The following is an 18,937-nucleotide window of genomic DNA, read 5'->3' on the forward strand; positions in this document are numbered from 1 at the left end:
TGGTTCTGTTTTAGGGTTTCACTTTCTTGTGTCTGATACCATACATTCATCTGATTTTCCAGTGTCCAAAATTGTATTTCACTTTCCTATTCTCTTTGTCCTTGCCTATTTCTTTTTAAAAACCTTCACTGGAGTTCTAAAGTAAGAATAAAAGTGGAAATGTGTTCAATTTGCCATCTCAATCCAGAATCCTCGCTCATAGGTTTTTTGTGTTTTTTTTATGAGATTGAACACGGTTTATGAACAGATTGACGTAGAAGTTATCCTTTCGTAAGCTAATTTATTTTCTCTTTTGAACATGTTTATTTTAGTATAGTTATGAAAGAAAATGATAGCTCCTAAAATATGTATAACGTATAATTGCTGGAAATTTAAAATTTTCACTTTATATAAGAGAAGTTTTATCTCCTAGAATTTCTGGAAAGCAAGAACTATGCTGATTCCTACAAAATAATGCAAAGCTATCTTTATTTTTTAATATGCTTGTCGATATAATCTCTATAAATAGTAAATAAACATTTACTTTAATACCCACTTGCAAGCAGCAGTGATTCTGATGCTTGCTCTTATCAAATATTCTTTTATTTAAAATAATAAACCATTATCATGAAGATAAAGTCGAATGAGTGTCCTTTGGTCTACAGAAGATCTTAGATTTTGTATTCTGTTTCCTCAAAATAAAGCCACATGTGAGAACTATTTAGCTATTACTTTTGCTGTTACTCTTGTTAAATCTAACTCCTCATCCTCCAGTGTTTATTTAAAACAGACACCTTTCATATGACCTACAAACATCTATATAATTGATACTTCCTCTAGATGCCTTTCTTCCTAACTACCTTTCTCTCCCCTCACAAAAAAAGAAGGGATGGTGTGTATGTTTATGTGTGTGTGTGTTTTTGGTTTAGGTTTAATTAAATGAAATTGCTAATATTTGATCATATTTTAAAAACTGCAGTAATTAACAAATTTCTCTTTGGATTCCCATAGACCTGGGGTGTACCTTTGTTTCTTTACTTTGATGAAAAGTACTTTATTCATTTTTACTCTCCACTCATAACTTTGTAGGTAGCCAATTACTGAATGGTAATGAATATTTTTTTTTTGGTTTTGTTGCCTTGACATATTAGAGTACTACTTTGATCCCTTTCAAAGAATTCTCCCTCCACCTGCATTTCATGTACCACCAAAAAAACTCTCAGATTAATTTTTTAAAAACATAATATTACTTATTTATAAAATTAAACCAAAGCAAATAAGATAAGCTAATTTTCTGAATTGACTTCAGTTTTTGGTGTCAGTAAGTTGGTTATTTGATTTTCTGTGTGTGTGTGTCATATTTATTAGAAAAAAAGTTTTTAAAAATGGCTATTTTTCATAAATAGAAATATTCCTTTCCCAACAAGATAGGCCACATTAATGTATTATTCTAATAGATTCTTCCAAGCAATATAGAAGAAAATAGGTCTGTTTCTCCCATGGCTTTTTCTTTCCGTATGCCCTAAGAATAAGAACTACTTTGTCTCCCATTTCGAGCTCTGAGTCCTTGGCTGCCCTAATCTCTTTAATTCTGTAAGATCCCTGTGGCATTATCAGAGTTAATGTTGAGCCCCCATAGCCAAATGCTTCCATTTTATATTTATTATTAAAAATATATATATATTGTCAATAGCAATTCTTTATTTTTTTAATTACTCTAAACCTCCAGTGTAATAAGTAGTAGGAGAGAAGTTATCACAAAACCAGTGATATCACAAATGAATCTTTGAGACTTAAAACTCTTAGATGCCATCATTATAGAAGTATTAGTGAATATATTTTATACTTCATATACTTCAAATTCTTCATCCGCGTGGTGGTAATTTGCCTTTTCTTACTGTCTAAACATATTATCTTAAATTTAAAACATCTTTGACAATTTCCAGCATCATATTTTTCTTAAGACCATGAATCTTTGCTTGGCCTCAAGGAATTTGGATATAACTAGGGGATGAAAAAGAGTAAAATGTGTGGTCTATAGGTAATATTTTAATACCTTGTGGTGAGAGGTGGAGGATGACAGCTAAAGAAAACAGTCTGGACATAGCAGAACTATCTGTGATATGCTGGTCAGAGGACCACTACTTGTTCATTTGCCTTTATGTTAAATCAAAAGGTCAGTGCATTTGTAAAACAATAATTCCTACCTCCCCAATGTAGTAGATATGGGTCGTCTCTTGCTATGGTTTCAAAATTGCTCTGTTGCTTTCCCCAGTAATAAATATATTTTATGGCCTCTCACAAATACACGTTCTCATTCTTTCTGTAAGTGACGTGCTTTGATACTTTCTTCTTTTTTTTTTTTTAAATGCTGGTTGCAACAGTAAGTTGATTTCCTGACACATCAGTCTGGGTCAGGGTGAAGAACACTGTCTTTTTGGACAGAGTCCCTGGGTACCACCTATCATTGTTATGCTCCTGATTGAAGTCACTCTTCAAAAAGTCTTGCACAGGAGGGATGACGTAGGGTCTAATCAGAACAGACATTACCCAGCTGGATCAGAGAAAATCACCCTGTCTGACCTTCCGGAAATGTAATATACATTTATATGTATATGTAGTATACCCTCATATATAGAATATATCTTTCTATTCTACATTGTTTTTTATAATTAACAAACTATATCCAATAACATAAAATTTGTTGTAAATCCTAATAGAAGGAATGTGCACAGGGAGCATTTCATTAAGTGGAGACAAGAAGAAAAATAGTGGAATTTTTACTTAGCCAAACGTTTGAATGATATAACTATGATAATAATTATAGCAGTCCTCATTTATTAAGTATTTACTCTGTGCTAAGGACTTTATCATCTTTATTGCATTTGATCCTCGCCACTATCCAATGAAAATAGGTATATTTTTTCTTTTACAAAGGAGAAAAAACGTGCCTTAAGGAAATTAATCAACTTTCCCAAAGAAATATAACTAGTAGTTATTCAGTGACATCTGACACACGCCCTGTGCTCTTTATCATTTCCTGTAATGTCCAGCATTGGCTTTGGAGGCAGGCAGTCCTGAATCATGTCACTGCCACCTCCTAATTATATGACTTTGAGCCTCTGTTTCCTCCCCGTGAAATGAAAAAGAAAACATGCACCTCATAGAGCCATGGTGAAGAGTACGGAAAGAACTTAGTAAGTGATTAATAAAGCCACCTAATAGTAGAGAAAATTACACACGGAGACCACAGGACTGGAAGAGATTATACAGTCATCCATCTTGTCAACAGCTGGAATTACACTGAAGTATGTTTTTCTCCACAGCATTACCAATGAAAAGAGTGATCAAATTTTTCTTTCTTTTTTGCTAATCTGTTGGATGATGAGAAATAATAGATTAGTTTTCATTTGCGTCTACCATATAATGCAAAGTTTTTAATTGACTAATTTTTATAGATTTGTCTGATCCATAGAAAATACCCCTTAGTAGCTAAATCTTGGAATATCTTTAGATCGAAGGTATTATTTCTGCTGTTTTGGGCATCTACTTGCCCAAAAGGCACTGAAATGGAACTACTGGCTTTTTGGAGAATTCCCAGAGCTCTATTTCATTTCAGTTCATCATTTCACCCTTTAATAAACTTTGATAAGATCATAGCTCATTTTTAATGGAAATTCTCCCATTTGAAGTTTATTAGTTTATTCAGTCCCATTAGAATATGAATCACAGTGTATACTCTTGCTCCTGAATCACAAGAAAAAAAATCACCATTTCCACAATAACAGAATTCTTTGTAGACCTGAAAGAAATTCAACTTGTGCCATGAAGATACTTAAAGTAATGTATTTTTCAGTGAGTAGAATTGTAGGGCATTTCAAAAGAAAGAACCCTTGAGCATTCTTTTTGATTGCTTATTTTTAAAAAGGTATAATTTTTACATTGAATATCTTTACTTTTCAGAACAACTCTTGGAATTTATGCACCAGTTGCCTGCTTTTGCCAATATGACAATGTCCGTGAGAAGAGAACTCTGTGCTGTGATGGTATTTGCAGTAGTGGAAAGAGCTGGGACCATAGTGTTAAATGATGGCGAAGAGGTTAGTAAATACTTCTGCCACTTAAAAAGTTTCTATTTGAAGTCTGTCAGTATAGCAAATGAACAAAAAAACAGTTTTTTTTTCTTTTTTTCCCCTTAAAAAACAACAGACAACAATGTTTGAATAATTGAAGAATTATGCTGTGCTCATTATTCTGTCAAAGTATTCCTAATCCCTTATTTTATCTTCTGATATTTACAATATTTCAAATGATACTAATAGAGATATTTTTATGTATTAAACTTTTCAGATTTTATAACTTAAATGTTCATAATATAATAATGCCTTTTGTCAGAACAAAATGGATATCTTATTGAGGCAGTGGTGATCATTTCATCTTATTTACATGTGTTTTGGGGAACAGAAGAAATTTTTTCCATTATGTCATTTTAGAGAAGAATATCCAGAGTCAAATCAAACAAATGAATAATGTGTACCCTAGGCTAGGCATATGAAAATACATAGATATATGGCTGTGCTTTATTCCTTGATCTGTCAGTTTGATAAACAGTTAACTTTACTGGAGTTTCTTTTGCTTGTTTGTTTTCATAGTTAAAGTGAAAGATCTGTTAAATCATTTGTAGGGACCGTTCTAGCATTTACAGCTGCATGATAATGATGTTATTTTCTGCTCTATCTTCATTTTTTTGAATTAGCTGGACTCCTGGTCAGTGATTCTGAATGGTTCTGTTGAAGTGACTTATCCAGATGGAAAAGCAGAAATATTGTGTATGGGAAATAGTTTCGGTGTCTCTCCCACCATGGACAAAGAATACATGAAAGGAGTAATGAGAACCAAGGTGGATGACTGCCAGGTATAAAATGTTATTAAAAATGTATATTTTATGTTTAATAAAGAACGGATCTATCCGGTTGTAAGATTTTTCTGTTTATATGAATAAGTCATCTTTTAGATTTATAAGTAAGATTTTAAAGAACTATTATTTTTAGCGTTTTAGTGTTATCACACCCAGGAAATTAAAAATAAATCTCTCTTAAAGTTACTTGAATTCCACAGAACTAAGTGTTCTATAAATATGTTCTGTTTAGAAAAAATGTTATATAAATATATTTTAAATTTCCATCAATAATTGGTAATCTCTTCTTCAAAAAATAGGGAAATAAAGCTCCCATTATGAAAAGAAATTATAAGTAGATTAATAAAGATGATGTGATAGTTATGCAATGTATTTCAATATATATAAGATGATAAATTGATTTTTAGAAGTCATGAAAATTAATCTTAGTATAAATCAGTAGGAAAACTTGCTAGTAAAAAAATAATTGCTGATTAAAAAAATACTCGATAGCAAAAGAAAAATGTCATTGTTGATATTATATTAATATTTAATATTTAAAAGCTTTTAATAAAAGACTAGAAAAAGGATTGAGACAAAATGTAAAATTTAATTAGATTACTATGACTGGTAACCTCTATATTAGTTGGAAGTAAATTTAAGATGCTTTTGTTATCAAGTGTTTATAATATTTATCTTGTCTTCTTAAAAATTATCTTTTGAAAGATAAAATATTCTAATATAAATAAATCAGAAAATGTGACTTAGACTAATTAATGTTAAGTGCTCATTGTATTTATTATTCTGAAGTCTGAAATACATCTAAATATACTTTATTCTGAAAGAACATCATTGAATTTTTATAGTGTCTGATGAGTATTAAGTGATATTCATTTAAATATTAATTTTAAGTATTTTTACTTACTAAAAAGAAAAATGGCCATGGCTGTAAATAAAATTATCTTACAAGAAAATAAAAATAATGTTGACAAATCTTTCAGTGAACACTGTAGACTCCACAGTGTAGAGAGTCAAATGTACCAGGTAACATTAAATGCTTATCTGGGATCTGGAAAAGGAAGAGAAGGTAGATGTTAGGGAAGAAAGTCTAATCTATTTACCGGATGAGGAATTGGTAGGAAACCCTGAGTGTGTAGTCACCAAGATAGGCTCCAAAAGAAAACTGTGATTAAAAAACTCTGATGAAGACACCTAGACTCCTGTAGCTCCTGATATGTATAATGTTCCCAGATATCCAAAGAAGGTCAAAGGTGAGTTATCTGCTGAAGAAAGTCTCTTTCTTCCTCTCAACTCCATGCCAGGTCACTGTAAAAGGAACATGTTCAATCAGGGGTTTAAAAAAATCACTCCTGTGCTTTCACCAACCCATCTGTCAGGCCTAAGGTTCATTCCCTCAACAGTACAGCAAGGATGAATGGTCTAATGAAGTTAGACCATTTAATGTAAATGTTTGTTTGGGACGTTCATTCCCTCAATAGTACAGCAAGGATGAAGGATGAAGTTAGACCATTTAATGTAAATGTTTGTTTGGGATGGTATGTTCATGTATTTCTGTTAAAATGTTGCGTATCAGTCAGAAAGTATAAAAGTCAGATCACTGTTAGGGAAAGTAAAGGAAACAATGAGAATCATAATATTATTCATCTGTAAAATGGCCTCCCTAAGTTGCAGTCGTCCTACTGAGCACATTGTAGGCAATCAACAGATATTGAATGGCATGAACAAAAATGGTGTCGCGTTCTCCTTACCAAGAAGCAACTTTGCTTAGGACTGGCCCTCATTTTTTTTTTACAATCCATTAGGTACTGGAAATAAATATTGGGTAATATGATACCTAATTGAGCTTCTGTTAAACCTAAGGACATAATAGTGAGTGGATTAAATTTAGCATTTATTTCTGTTCCCCATGATATTTCTGGATCTCATGATAAATTCATGGTTGTATTTGGCGCTTGGTCCCTTCTCTGTGTGCTTTTCTTCCAGTTCTCTCCTTTCGATGTCTATTCTCGTTCCCTTGTTGAAGGATGCAAGCAGGGCTAGGTATAGACATCCTAAGGTACCAGACGACTGGTAATGGTTTTCCATTCCACATATATGCCTTGTTTTCTTTTCCCCTCTTCCTGTCCCTCCATTTCTTTCTCCTTCTCCTCTCTTTCCTTTTTCCTTCTCCCCTGCCTTTGTCTTAGGCCTGCAACTGACACCTCATAGCCCTGCCCTATACCTTTCAATGTGTGAACTATTAGGTATGAACTTGCCTTACAGACCACAAAGTACCAGTTTAAATAGAACTAACCTCTTAAGGTAAATCTGTTAGACTCACCTTTTTCTGAGGCCATGAGAGCTAATGACACTTTGAATTCATGAAGTAGTTTTAGAGGAGAAAGCAGTTGCATGGATAAATTGAAAGTTGGCTATTCTGTATTATGATCTAAGTTTAATTTTACTTAGCCTTTTATCACTGATAATATTTTACTAAATATAAATTGTGATGTCATGTGTACAAAAAGAAAATAATCCTGTGATATAAGCTGTCATTGCCTTTTATAAGTGGAATCTGGTTTGGATATTTATTTTATATTAGGAAGCCAAGATCTTACAGTACTTTCATGTGTTAACAGCTATCTGAAAATATAAAACTTCACCAAAACAAATAGATAGATAGATAGATAGATAGATAGATAGATAGATAGATAGATCGATAGATAAAATTCACAAATTGTCAACTGACTTCATTATACCAGTTAAAATTATATTTTACTTATGAATTTCTCACTAAATCTACAAACCTCTTAAAGCAAAAATAAATCTAATAAAACTACAGATAAATGTTTTCATCTAAAATTTATTTCTTTTTAGAAATCAGATCTGTATGGCCATAGTAGAAATTTGGTTCGGGATTCCCCCCCTGCCCCCACTCTTTTTTAGATGATATTTCAGTTTGCTACAGAAGTAATGCCCAAATTGTCTGCCTAGACATCAAGAATTCCAAACCAAACTTATTCTAATTTCCTTAAATCCTTAGTCAAGAAGATATTTTGGTGCATTTCTCTTCAAAAATTATTTTCTTTACTTACTCATTTTAAATTAGGGATATATATATTTTTAGGAGATGAATGAGAAAATAAAAGAATTATGTTCTCTAAATTTAGTATACTGATGAACACCTAACATTATTTGGAAATACGAAGAACAACTTTGTTGCCCTGTAAAAAGAAATAAATAAAAATATTTTTGAGACGAGAGCCTAAGGACCACATAGTTCAAAACATATATAAATATACCTGTGGTTAGTGTTATAGAAAGGGGTTTATTTTTAAGGAATTTTAAAAAATTATGTGTAATTACTTAAAAGCCTATGTCTTTTAAATTTTAAATTTTGATTCTAAAACTCTTAATAGAAATATTAAAAGATATTAACTGATTCAGTGGAAGAAACGCTATTAAAATACGCTATTTCTAAAGTGTGAACTGCTCCAGCTACTTCTGTAAAAAAACTTTATTGATTATGCAGAAAGTATGGAAAATATAGAAAAGTCTATTAAAAAAATAAGTCACATATAATTTGCATTGCTGCAAAATAATAATTAACATTTTATTATATCCCCTTCCAAGGTTTTGATATGTATGCACAATTTTTTAAAAATTAGCAACCATATAATTATGAGACATTGGGCAAATTCGCATGCCATTGCTACAACTGTGTCTTCATCTGTACACTGAGGATAATAATAATGTCTTCCCTATGGGATGATTTAGAAGATAAATTGAGAAAGTCCTGTAAGACTACTGCAATATGATGATGATGATGATGATGTCATCATACATATTACAATATTTGGTTTTGCATTTTTTACAAAAATTAACCTAATATCATGAACATTAAGCCAAAGCTGTAAACGTCCTATGGAGATATGATTTGGGATGGCCATTTTATAGTTTCTTATGCATGCTATCCTATAATTTAACCATCCCCTTTTTTCATATTTTCACATTAAAGGAGGGGAAAAAAATTGTTCAGGCTTGTTTTTTATTCTCAAATGATTTTTTAAATAAAAATAAATCATTCAAAATTCAGAGACAGCAATAGTTTTTATTTACTTAAAAAATGTACTCTTCTCACCAGTCTTTGGTTAATTTGTGTAATAAGTGATTTCTATAATTCATTCTTAACTTTCTTTAAAACTACTAAGAAATATAATTAAGTGGTTTGCCCTAAGCCCTGAAATTTTTATGTTTGGAGGAATAATGGCTTAATCTGCATATACTGTTAACTTTTTCTTTAAGAACAAGGATTACCCCTAAAAACCCTTATAAAGAATAATGATTTGGGCTTAACAAGTATGTGGCTTATTTTGTGAACCTTTTTGAAAAGACTTTCTGAAATAATTTCTTATCAATATAATTAGCAAATTTATAATGGAATTTCAATGCCTTTTATTAAAACCATCTTTAGTTTAAAACCTTTCTTTTAAAATTTTTCAAACTTTTAAAACCCACTAAATGGTAATTATGTTTTTATATCTGTCCTCCTAAGATTCCAGTCCTCTCCTATAACGTTTTCCAGTTGTCAAAGAAGAGGCATGAAAAAGGACTCTCCAGATTTTATTATCTGATTTTTAAAATTGTTAGGATTTTTAATATAAAGTACATATAAATATTCTAAAAAATGAAATTTTCTTGACCAAGGAAGAAGTACGTTAAAAAGTAGAGAAGGCTGATTAAGTAAGTTCATTACTGCACTCATTAGAAAGTATGGGAAAGACATAGAAAAATGTCAGTGTTGAATAATTAAAGCACTGAATTATTAGTACTGCTAGGTCTCTTGCAAGCACTTTATCATTAACACGTGACTTATATTTTATTTTAGTTTGTCTGCATAGCCCAGCAAGATTATTGCCGTATTCTCAACCAAGTAGAAAAGAACATGCAAAAAGTGGAGGAAGAAGGAGAAATTGTCATGGTGAAAGAACATCGAGAACTTGATCGAACTGGAACAAGAAAGGGGCACATTGTCATCAAGGTAAGACAAACATGCCCGAATTTTTTTTGTAGCATCAATTATGACAACTTAAGATTCCCTGACCCCCCTTTTAATGCATAAAAGTTACCAGCTGTAAAAAATCTTTATATTTCCTGGTGAAGCAGTTTTTTAAATTATTATATATATTACTACCCAGTTCATCTTATGTTGAAAATTTGAAATCAACATACCATATAGGTGCTCCTTATGCAGAGTAGTTATTAAACCTTTTATTTGTTACAGGGTACCTCAGAAAGATTAACAATGCATTTGGTGGAAGAACATTCGGTAGTGGATCCAACGTTCATAGAAGACTTCTTGTTGACCTATAGGACTTTTCTTTCTAGCCCAATGGAAGTGGGCAAAAAGTTGTTGGAGTGGTTTAATGACCCGAGCCTCAGGGATAAGGTTGGAAAATGTATTCTAGTTTGACTTTTAAATATGAAATATTCAGATATAGACTTAAAGATATATATCTATATATTTTTTTGTCATGTCAATTATGTTCAAATTATTTTAATAGAATAAGAGAATGTACTTTTTAAGCAAAAGTGATACAAATGTTAGTTCTTGTTAAGGTTTCTAGGTTCCGTCCTAGAAATGTCTTTTTTTTTTTAATACAAAGGCTAATAAATTGGCCAGCAAATGTTTAAACTTTAGTTCTATTGGGAATGCATTAAAACACAACCCCCAAACATCTGGATTCCATAGAAATCTGCATTCTCTAGTTCAGTAGATCATCAGTGTACACTAGATAAAAGTTGCACTTTTTTCATTGGCACCAGAGTAGCATTTTATTGCAACCATTGCTAGTTGGTAGGCCCCAGTAATATAATTCTAAATAGACCCTCCTTAGCAGCTCTTAAGAACTCTGTCAAGGCTAGGTTGGATGATGAACTACATAATCTTATGAGGTTTGAGAGTTAATCACAGCCTGCACTCGTTTCTCCTTTCCATGTGCAGTCTGATTTACATGAGAGACTTGGGAGAGGTGCGGGAGGAAAATCCGGAACAGGAGACTAACGGTGAAAAGCCCCAAGCTCTAGTGCGGGTCCTGCCACTAACTAGTTCTGTGGCCTTAGAGGAATCCTTTGGACAATGCTTTCCATTTTGTATTCTGAACGTCATGAGCCTAGATCTCAGTTGAGCCTTTAAGCCTCAAAAACTTGGTTTGAGCATTGCCTCTGCTGTTTACCTTACATGTCCTCCGACCCTCCTGACATTCATTTATTTACTTGTAAAATGAATAATCAGCATCCTTTGGGGTTGTCGAGAAGACAAGTAATAGAAGTAAAGTTCTTTATGCTATGTCTGGCTCAGAGCCAGCACTTAATGCATCTTATAGGTTGCTTGCTGTTAGAGGTGGTTGGTGGTTTTCGATTTATGATTTATGAGTCTTGTTTCTTTAATGTGTAATGTGGCTAGTAGACTTTTTAAGGTGGCTTCTCCTGCAAAATTTTAATTTTATGAAGAGGTCAGGTGTTAGATATAGTTTTGAAGGAGATCATCTTCTGGGTTCCCTAAATTTGAAAAATTGGGCAGTAGTGAGAATAAATGACAAAAAATATAATTATAAAGGTTTGACTCGAGTGATTAGTCAGGTTATTACTGTAACAAATTACAGTCACAAACAACAGAAAATTTCTTTTTATCTTGTTATTCAAAATTTAGAGCAATTAGGGAGATCGTTTTATAATCTATATAAATGTCTAACCAATGTACTATATACTTGAAACTAATAATAAAAAATTTAAAAATAATTAGAAATGAGAAATTTAAAAAATTTAGAAAATTAAACTTATATAAAACAAGTACTTTGATTGTTTAAAGTTACAGTTATACTTACTTTATTTAGTAAAATTTTGCTGAGAATTTACTTTATGCCTGGCATTGTTATAAGTATTAAGGATGCCCTTAGAACATAACAGATAAAGTTGTCCTCACAGAACTTATAATTTAATGAACGTCACAGAGTTCTTGCTGGGTACAAAACAAATACTCCATCACTATGAGTGTGTGAATTGGTTGTATAAAGGTGTAGGGCTCTGTGAAAACACATGTGTAGGTTTAAAAAAAAAGGCTATTTATTTTTCCTGATGAATTGTAGGTGTTAAAAGCCTTCTAAATCTTAATGTTGACAAATAACATATAACTCTCAGCCAACCCCTTCCTTTCACAGTTTGTTCCTTTATAGATCTTCCTAGGATAATACTATTCATTCCTTTTTTCTATTCTGCCCTCTACCTTAATTTTTAAATTTCTACCCTATTTTGCCTTATATTTATTTGTTTTGGTTTTAATATAGCTTTGTTTTTATTGCGACCTATTTTAAATATAATTTGAGAGTAAGTGAGATGTAAGTTAATTACCATCATTCACAGACTCAAAACCCTTCTTGGCAGAGCAATGTAATCTCTATATTCAAAGTATAAATATGTATTCTCAGAAGGTCATTTTCTTATAAATAAGATTCATGCTGAGGGTTTTCATTGTTTTTAGTTTATTTTCTTGTTCATTGTTATTAGGTAAAGTGTTAGATATCTTTTTTGAAATTATTTTAATAACAAATTTTTAGCATTAAATTTTTAGAAAACCTATTGAAAATAATTGATTTTTCAGGTTACACGGGTAGTATTACTGTGGGTGAATAATCACTTCAATGACTTTGAAGGAGATCCTGCTATGACTCGATTTCTGGAAGAATTTGAAAATAATCTGGAAAGAGAGGTAATAGTTGTGATTTTTTTTAAAAAACCATCACCTTTAAGTTCATTTTATTCAGCCTCTCTTTGAAACCACTCTTTCTGAACTTACAGAAAATGGGTGGACACCTAAGGCTGTTAAATATCGCGTGTGCAGCTAAAGCAAAAAGAAGGTTGATGACATTAACGAAACCCTCCCGAGAAGCCCCTTTGCCTTTTATACTACTCGGAGGCTCAGAGAAGGGATTTGGAATCTTCGTGGACAGTGTCGATTCAGGTAGCAAAGCAACTGAAGCAGGCCTGAAACGAGGGGACCAGGTATGATATTTCTAAGTACAGACTTTAAGGGGGAATATTGGTGTCATTTTTTTTTTCTTCATTCAGTTGCAAGACTGGAAGTAATTTTGTAACTTTATTTTTAGATATTAGAAGTAAATGGTCAAAACTTTGAAAATATTCAGCTGTCAAAAGCCATGGAAATTCTTAGAAATAACACACATTTATCTATCACTGTGAAAACCAATTTATTCGGTAAGTACTTTCGCATACTTTCATTTTCTCCTTTTTTTTTTTTCTTTTTTCTTTTTGTTTTTTACATTTAGGTCTTAATTTGTGAAAAATCATTTTTATAAGTAATTTCAAACATCATAAAAATGAAAATATTTATAGTAAAGTATATAGATATAGATTTAATTATATAAATATGTAATTAGATCCACATCAGAAGTTACTGAAGTGAGGACCATAAAATTTTTATTTTATCAACATTTTTATTCATACTTATTTTTAATACCTGTACATTTAAAGAATATCCTACTCTATTTTAACTTATTCTGAGTGGAAATAATAGAGCAACATTATAAAGCAGATTCTTAGTGTCATTCATTCATTGGAGTAGTGTTTTTCTACAGAATTAGTTTTGATAGCTGAAGTCTATACTTCTCATCTATTTTCGGTATCTACAATTGCCTTTGAATTGTTCACATTTCTTATAATGGGTATTTTGTGGTGTTTATTTACATTTTAGTATTTAAAGAACTTCTAACAAGATTGTCAGAAGAAAAAAGAAATGGTGCCCCTCATCTTCCTAAAATTGGAGACATCAAAAAGGCCAGTCGCTACTCCATTCCAGATCTCGCTGTAGATGTAGAACAAGTGATAGGACTTGAAAAAGTAAATAAGAAAAGTAAAGCCAACACTGTTGGAGGAAGGAACAAGCTAAAAAAGATCCTTGACAAGACTCGAATTAGTATCTTGCCACAGAAACCATATAAGTAAGTGTCTCTATAAGTTTTCTGTGCATTATCTTATGTGTTATAATGATATGCAAAGGTAAGATGTAATTAATGTTTGCAAATGAGTCTAAAAATGTTTTCATCTTTTACAGCTGAGCAGTCTCAGAAGTAATATTACACAATCAAGTTTGTTTTAATCCTGCTTTTGCCACTTACTTGCCGTTCCAATCTTCATAAATAATATTAGTGCTTTCTCATTTGAACTATTTTTTTTCTCATTTGGACTTTTAAAAAATAATGTGTGTTTGTTCCTGTCTTTTCCATGATTTGAAGTTGTTTCTGCTACTGTTTCTGGGTATCTTCTTTACCATCAGCATCTGCTCTTTGCCAAGCAAATCATTGCTTCTTTCTATTGCTGCTTTTCATCTTTGTCATTCTGTTTTCAGTTCTTTAACTGTTGCCATGATGTCATTAACCAAGCATAGAACTTCTTTTCTTCCTCCCAGTGGGCTCTACAGTCAGAATGTATTTTTGATCACTTCTTGGCTATGTATTCATGCCAGGAGCTCAAACTAGACAAAGTTGTAGGTGTCACACTTTTAACTTTGCTTGTTTGCTTGGTTATTTCTTCATTTTAGCTTCTTCTGAGTCTTGAGATGTTTTGTAAAACTCAGTCGCCATCAGCCAAAAATTTTTTAAGTGTTAAATAGCATGGGTGCACCATGTTCATTTATTGTATTCCTCATACGTCAGTGGTATAAAAGATAACTCGAAAACTTATCAGTTATTTTCTTTCTTTGATAAGTTAATGCATTATAGAGGAGCAGTAGATATAGACATGCAAGACCATGTCAAGCATTTCTTTTTTTTAATTCCATTTCAGATCAAATTTTCATCCACAAATTAGAGAGACATGGTCTAGAATGTCAAACTTGTGTTGTCTCCATTGAACTATAATGATTGATGGTTTTGTATCAGCTAAAAAAGACTTCAACAGCAGAGACCTAAGGATAAGCAATGATGATTTTATTTATAGACTTGAGAATATGTTTATATTGAGTAAGTTTCTAAGGGACCATGAATTAGGTCTGCTGGTATTACAGAAAACAAGAATTGATTTTAAAGTAACCCTTCTTGATAAAAAAAATACCTTATTTTAAAATAGATTTAAAAAATTACTTAAATGTAGAATTAGTAGCAACACAATAACAAAAAGATTTTAGGGCTATATTTGATCATGAGTTAAATATGAACCTTAAAAAAAAAATCAAACAAAAGTCAGCATGACCCTGGCAAGTATTAATAGAAATGCGACATGTAAGAACTGCAGTGTAATCCATCCACAGTACAGGATGTTGGCAAGGAACACAGCATGAGAATACTATGTATAATTTTGTTCTGTTTGTATTTACAAAGATATTCAAATGCTAGAGAAGGGAAAAGAAAGAAGGATAATGATTAGATGTGTTGATTTTAAAACACTGAGGAAACATCTTGTATTTTATGAAAATTGAAATAATTCATATATGTAATACAATTTAAATGATAAATATATTTTAAAGAGGGCTCAGTAAACTCTAGGGTCAGTTATATTGGTATGATAAACTTGATTTATACTAGTTACTAAAACTTCTCGTGGAAGTCAGCATGTGTTTATGAAGATTTTTTTGACAAAGTCACTAAGCTAGTCAGTCAAAGAAGTCTTCTGGAATATTGTTTTGTTTTGTTTTTCTCTCAGTCATTATCAGTATTACAGAAGGTAAGATGCTGAATGATGGCAAATTGGCAAGGATAGGCATGATAGAGTCATGCGAATAGAGGGTAAAGGAAAGGGTGAGGCAAGAGGATTGTAGAATTCAGATCTGGTTGTCAGATAAGTAGAGAGAGCCTGATGAACCCAGAAAAAAGAGGGAATAAGTCAACAGACTATAAAGTTAACAAAGGCCAAAAAACAATTTCAGTAACAGTGAGAGGAGAGAGTTGGAGAGGTCAAATAAGAGGATGTGCTCAGACACAAACTTTTCTGAATTAAATCTTGAATATAAAGTAGTTTCAATTCAAGAGTATCTTCATGTCTGTGAATAACAGATATAAACAAGGGGAGAGAGTTCGATCAGGTTAGGTGTTAAAATGCTGTAGAGAAACATTTCTTAAGAAAGCAGCTCTTTTTGGACATGCTTGGAGTATACTAGCATTTATAGCCATTTGTACCAACAGTAGCTCAGTCAGCTGTATGTTTTGCTTGAGCCCATAGTAGTTGTCTCATGTCATGTACTACATCTGATATTTTTGGCAGTAAAGACTGGCTTATATGTTTAAAAAGTAAAATTCTACTAATAATGTAAAGGTTTTAATGTTTCACAGAACCTTAATACTTTGTCTTTATATGCAATGCCTGTATGTGCTTAAATGGAAATTTTATTTTGTCGTGGACTTACTTTAAATTTGGAAGCATTTACACTAAACTCATCTTTAATTTTTGTTTTGATTTTAAAAGAAAGCTCTTATCCTTGCTTATTTACCCCTATAATTTCTATTTTCCTCCCAAATAAAAAGAATGCTGCCTAATCTCTTTTTAACATAGCCATTAAAAAGTTGGTATGATGTAGCTCTAATGTCTGAAAACCTAATTTATGCAAATGCCATAATTTTATTTATGAGACATTGGTTTACATTTCAATCTGAGTATGATTTTTTTCCCTCTTGTTTCAAGGTATTTATAGAAACTCGACAGAACTCTAACCATTTGCTTATGATCTAGTTTGTTTGTGTTTGTGCATGCATATTGTTTTATTTTGATGTTTCAGTTTGGAAACAGTTGAATCTTCAAATCTAAAAATAATTTTTATATATTATTAAAGTATGTTTTAAGAGTTATCCACAGTAACAGGCTTTTCAGAAATGGAAATTAGTTTGTAGCTATCCATAATAAGCAGAATTTCTCTGGAATCTTAAATGTTTAACTAGAAATTTTGAGTAGAGAATTAAAAGTAAAAGTGAATCATTGGATTTCCATGTTCTCTTCTTTGGTACTAAGAAATGTCACCATGCACCACTGCTTTTTATGCTCTGTATAATTAAGAAATAATGTCTGTGTCAGGGTTTATTTACATTTGACTCCATAATGTTCTCATTTATTTCTCTGAAACATCAGAGAATGAAAGTAGGAGTTTGGATTTTTTTCCCTCTGTTCATTTTACTCAATTTCTTCAGTTCTTAAAGATTAGATTATAAAACAATTTATCATTCTGATGCAGAAGTCATCAGTTGAGTGCAACTAAATGTGTTATTTTTGTGTGTGGAGTTCAACAAAAATGTTTATATACATAACAACTTCAAAACCTTGAGTCAACTCAAACCACAAGAACAGGTTGCTATTTAAAAATACCAACAGAATAGTAGATGTTTCAGTAAATGCGTTCTTTTTAATGTGCTTTTTCTTAAATCTATTTCCATTAGTTAACTAGAGCTTATCTTTTCTTGAATGTATTTCTGTACCGAGAAACTACTAATATTCATTATGATTTGCCCTGTTAAAAAGACATAGGTTTCAGAGAAACATACTGTATACTCAAGAACAACAAAATAAGTTGAGTTGGATACACTTAAGCAATAACTGCTTTTGCAATTTGCAACCAAATATATTCATGATATTTTTACATTAACTGCAAGGTTTATGAAATAGGGTTTGTTTGTGGCCTGTGTCTATTATATATGGATGTTATAACGTTTTAACTTGTCGATTATTTATTTTCTGATTTTCCTCTTTGTTCAGTGATATTGGGATTGGTCAGTCTCAAGATGACAGTATAGTAGGATTGAGACAGACAAAGCACATCCCAACTGCATTGCCTGTCAGTGGAACCTTATCATCCAGTAATCCTGATTTGTTGCAGTCACATCATCGCATTTTAGACTTCAGTACAACTCCTGGTGAGCATTACACATATTTCTTTTGTGTTATTGTAGTAATCTTTTTCCTTCTAATGTATCTCTTTTGGTTTGGCATGGATTATATCAGCCACTTAGAGAGAGGATGAACCTTAAATTTCAAACAATTGGAGCCAGCTCTTTATTCTTGAGACTGTTTTGATATGGCCATGGGCAAATTATTCTCTGAACTTGTGTTCATTTTTTTATAAAATGAAGATAACACATGGCTTGCAGGCATTACTAGGTCATATTATTTTTTTATTTTTTATTTTTTAAGTTTTTTTTAAATTAAGTTTATTGGGGTAACATTGGTTAATACAATTATATAATTTTCAGGTGTACATTATAATTGGACATCTGTATATTCTAGTGTGTGTTTACCACCCAAAGTCTAGTTTCCTTCAGCTACCAAGGTCATATTAAATAAATAGAGTAAAAGACATATCATAGGTCAGCTTAATAGGCTTTTCAATATAATAAAGATAAACTTTAGATTTAAATTTTTCATTTTTTGCCACTAACCTGACATTCTTATGTGCAGCTGTTGTGTATTGATGTTTGCATTTATCTGTAGTTTATTCAATTATCTATAGAGGAAAATGTGTTCTTGTAACATCAGTATATTGACTGCTTTAATCTTTGAAGAAGAGCTACAGTAATGAAGAGGTGAAATTTTAGTATTATCTTTTCCAAGAAGATTTTTTTTCAGATTACTTCACTTAATTATAATCTCATAAGTTAAAATTCTTTCTACTTACATATGGCTTTTCTTTCCCCCAGACTTGCCAGATCAAGTGTTAAGGGTTTTTAAGGCTGATCAGCAAAGCCGATACATCATGATTAGCAAGGACACCACAGCGAAAGAAGTAGTCATTCAGGCCATCAGGGAGTTTGCCGTGACTGCCACCCCCGATCAATATTCCTTATGTGAGGTCTCTGTCACACCTGAGGGAGTAATCAAACAAAGAAGACTTCCAGACCAGCTTTCCAAACTTGCTGATAGAATACAACTTAGTGGAAGGTATACAATACCTATCTTTTTGGATGTGTTTACTACCCCCTTCAAAACTACATAAAAGTCTAAGAGATGAACACTTGATTTCAAAGGGTTTTTAAAATAAGTAAGCAACCCTGCATATTACAAAGTTTT

The 18,937-nt window shown here is 31.8% G+C and overlaps 1 protein-coding gene across 10 annotated transcripts in view; it reads left to right on the forward strand.

Annotated features, from left to right (window-relative positions):
- The window catches only part of RAPGEF2 (Rap guanine nucleotide exchange factor 2), a 209,940-nt gene that overhangs the window by 174,126 nt on the left and 16,877 nt on the right, over positions 1-18,937 (forward strand). For all 10 annotated transcript variants that reach the window (XM_015593293.2, XM_015593295.2, XM_015593294.2 and 7 more), the window contains 10 exons: positions 3,943-4,079; positions 4,736-4,894; positions 9,765-9,917; positions 10,161-10,325; positions 12,537-12,644; positions 12,734-12,937; positions 13,042-13,150; positions 13,647-13,893; positions 17,630-17,787; positions 18,568-18,808. In XM_015593293.2, the coding sequence (XP_015448779.1) occupies positions 3,943-4,079; positions 4,736-4,894; positions 9,765-9,917; positions 10,161-10,325; positions 12,537-12,644; positions 12,734-12,937; positions 13,042-13,150; positions 13,647-13,893; positions 17,630-17,787; positions 18,568-18,808 (1,681 nt within the window). The remainder of the gene's footprint in view (positions 1-3,942; positions 4,080-4,735; positions 4,895-9,764; positions 9,918-10,160; positions 10,326-12,536; positions 12,645-12,733; positions 12,938-13,041; positions 13,151-13,646; positions 13,894-17,629; positions 17,788-18,567; positions 18,809-18,937) is intronic.

The sequence above is a fragment of the Pteropus alecto genome, unplaced genomic scaffold, assembly GCF_000325575.1.
Source record: "Pteropus alecto unplaced genomic scaffold, ASM32557v1 scaffold166, whole genome shotgun sequence".
Lineage (NCBI taxonomy): Eukaryota > Metazoa > Chordata > Mammalia > Chiroptera > Pteropodidae > Pteropus > Pteropus alecto.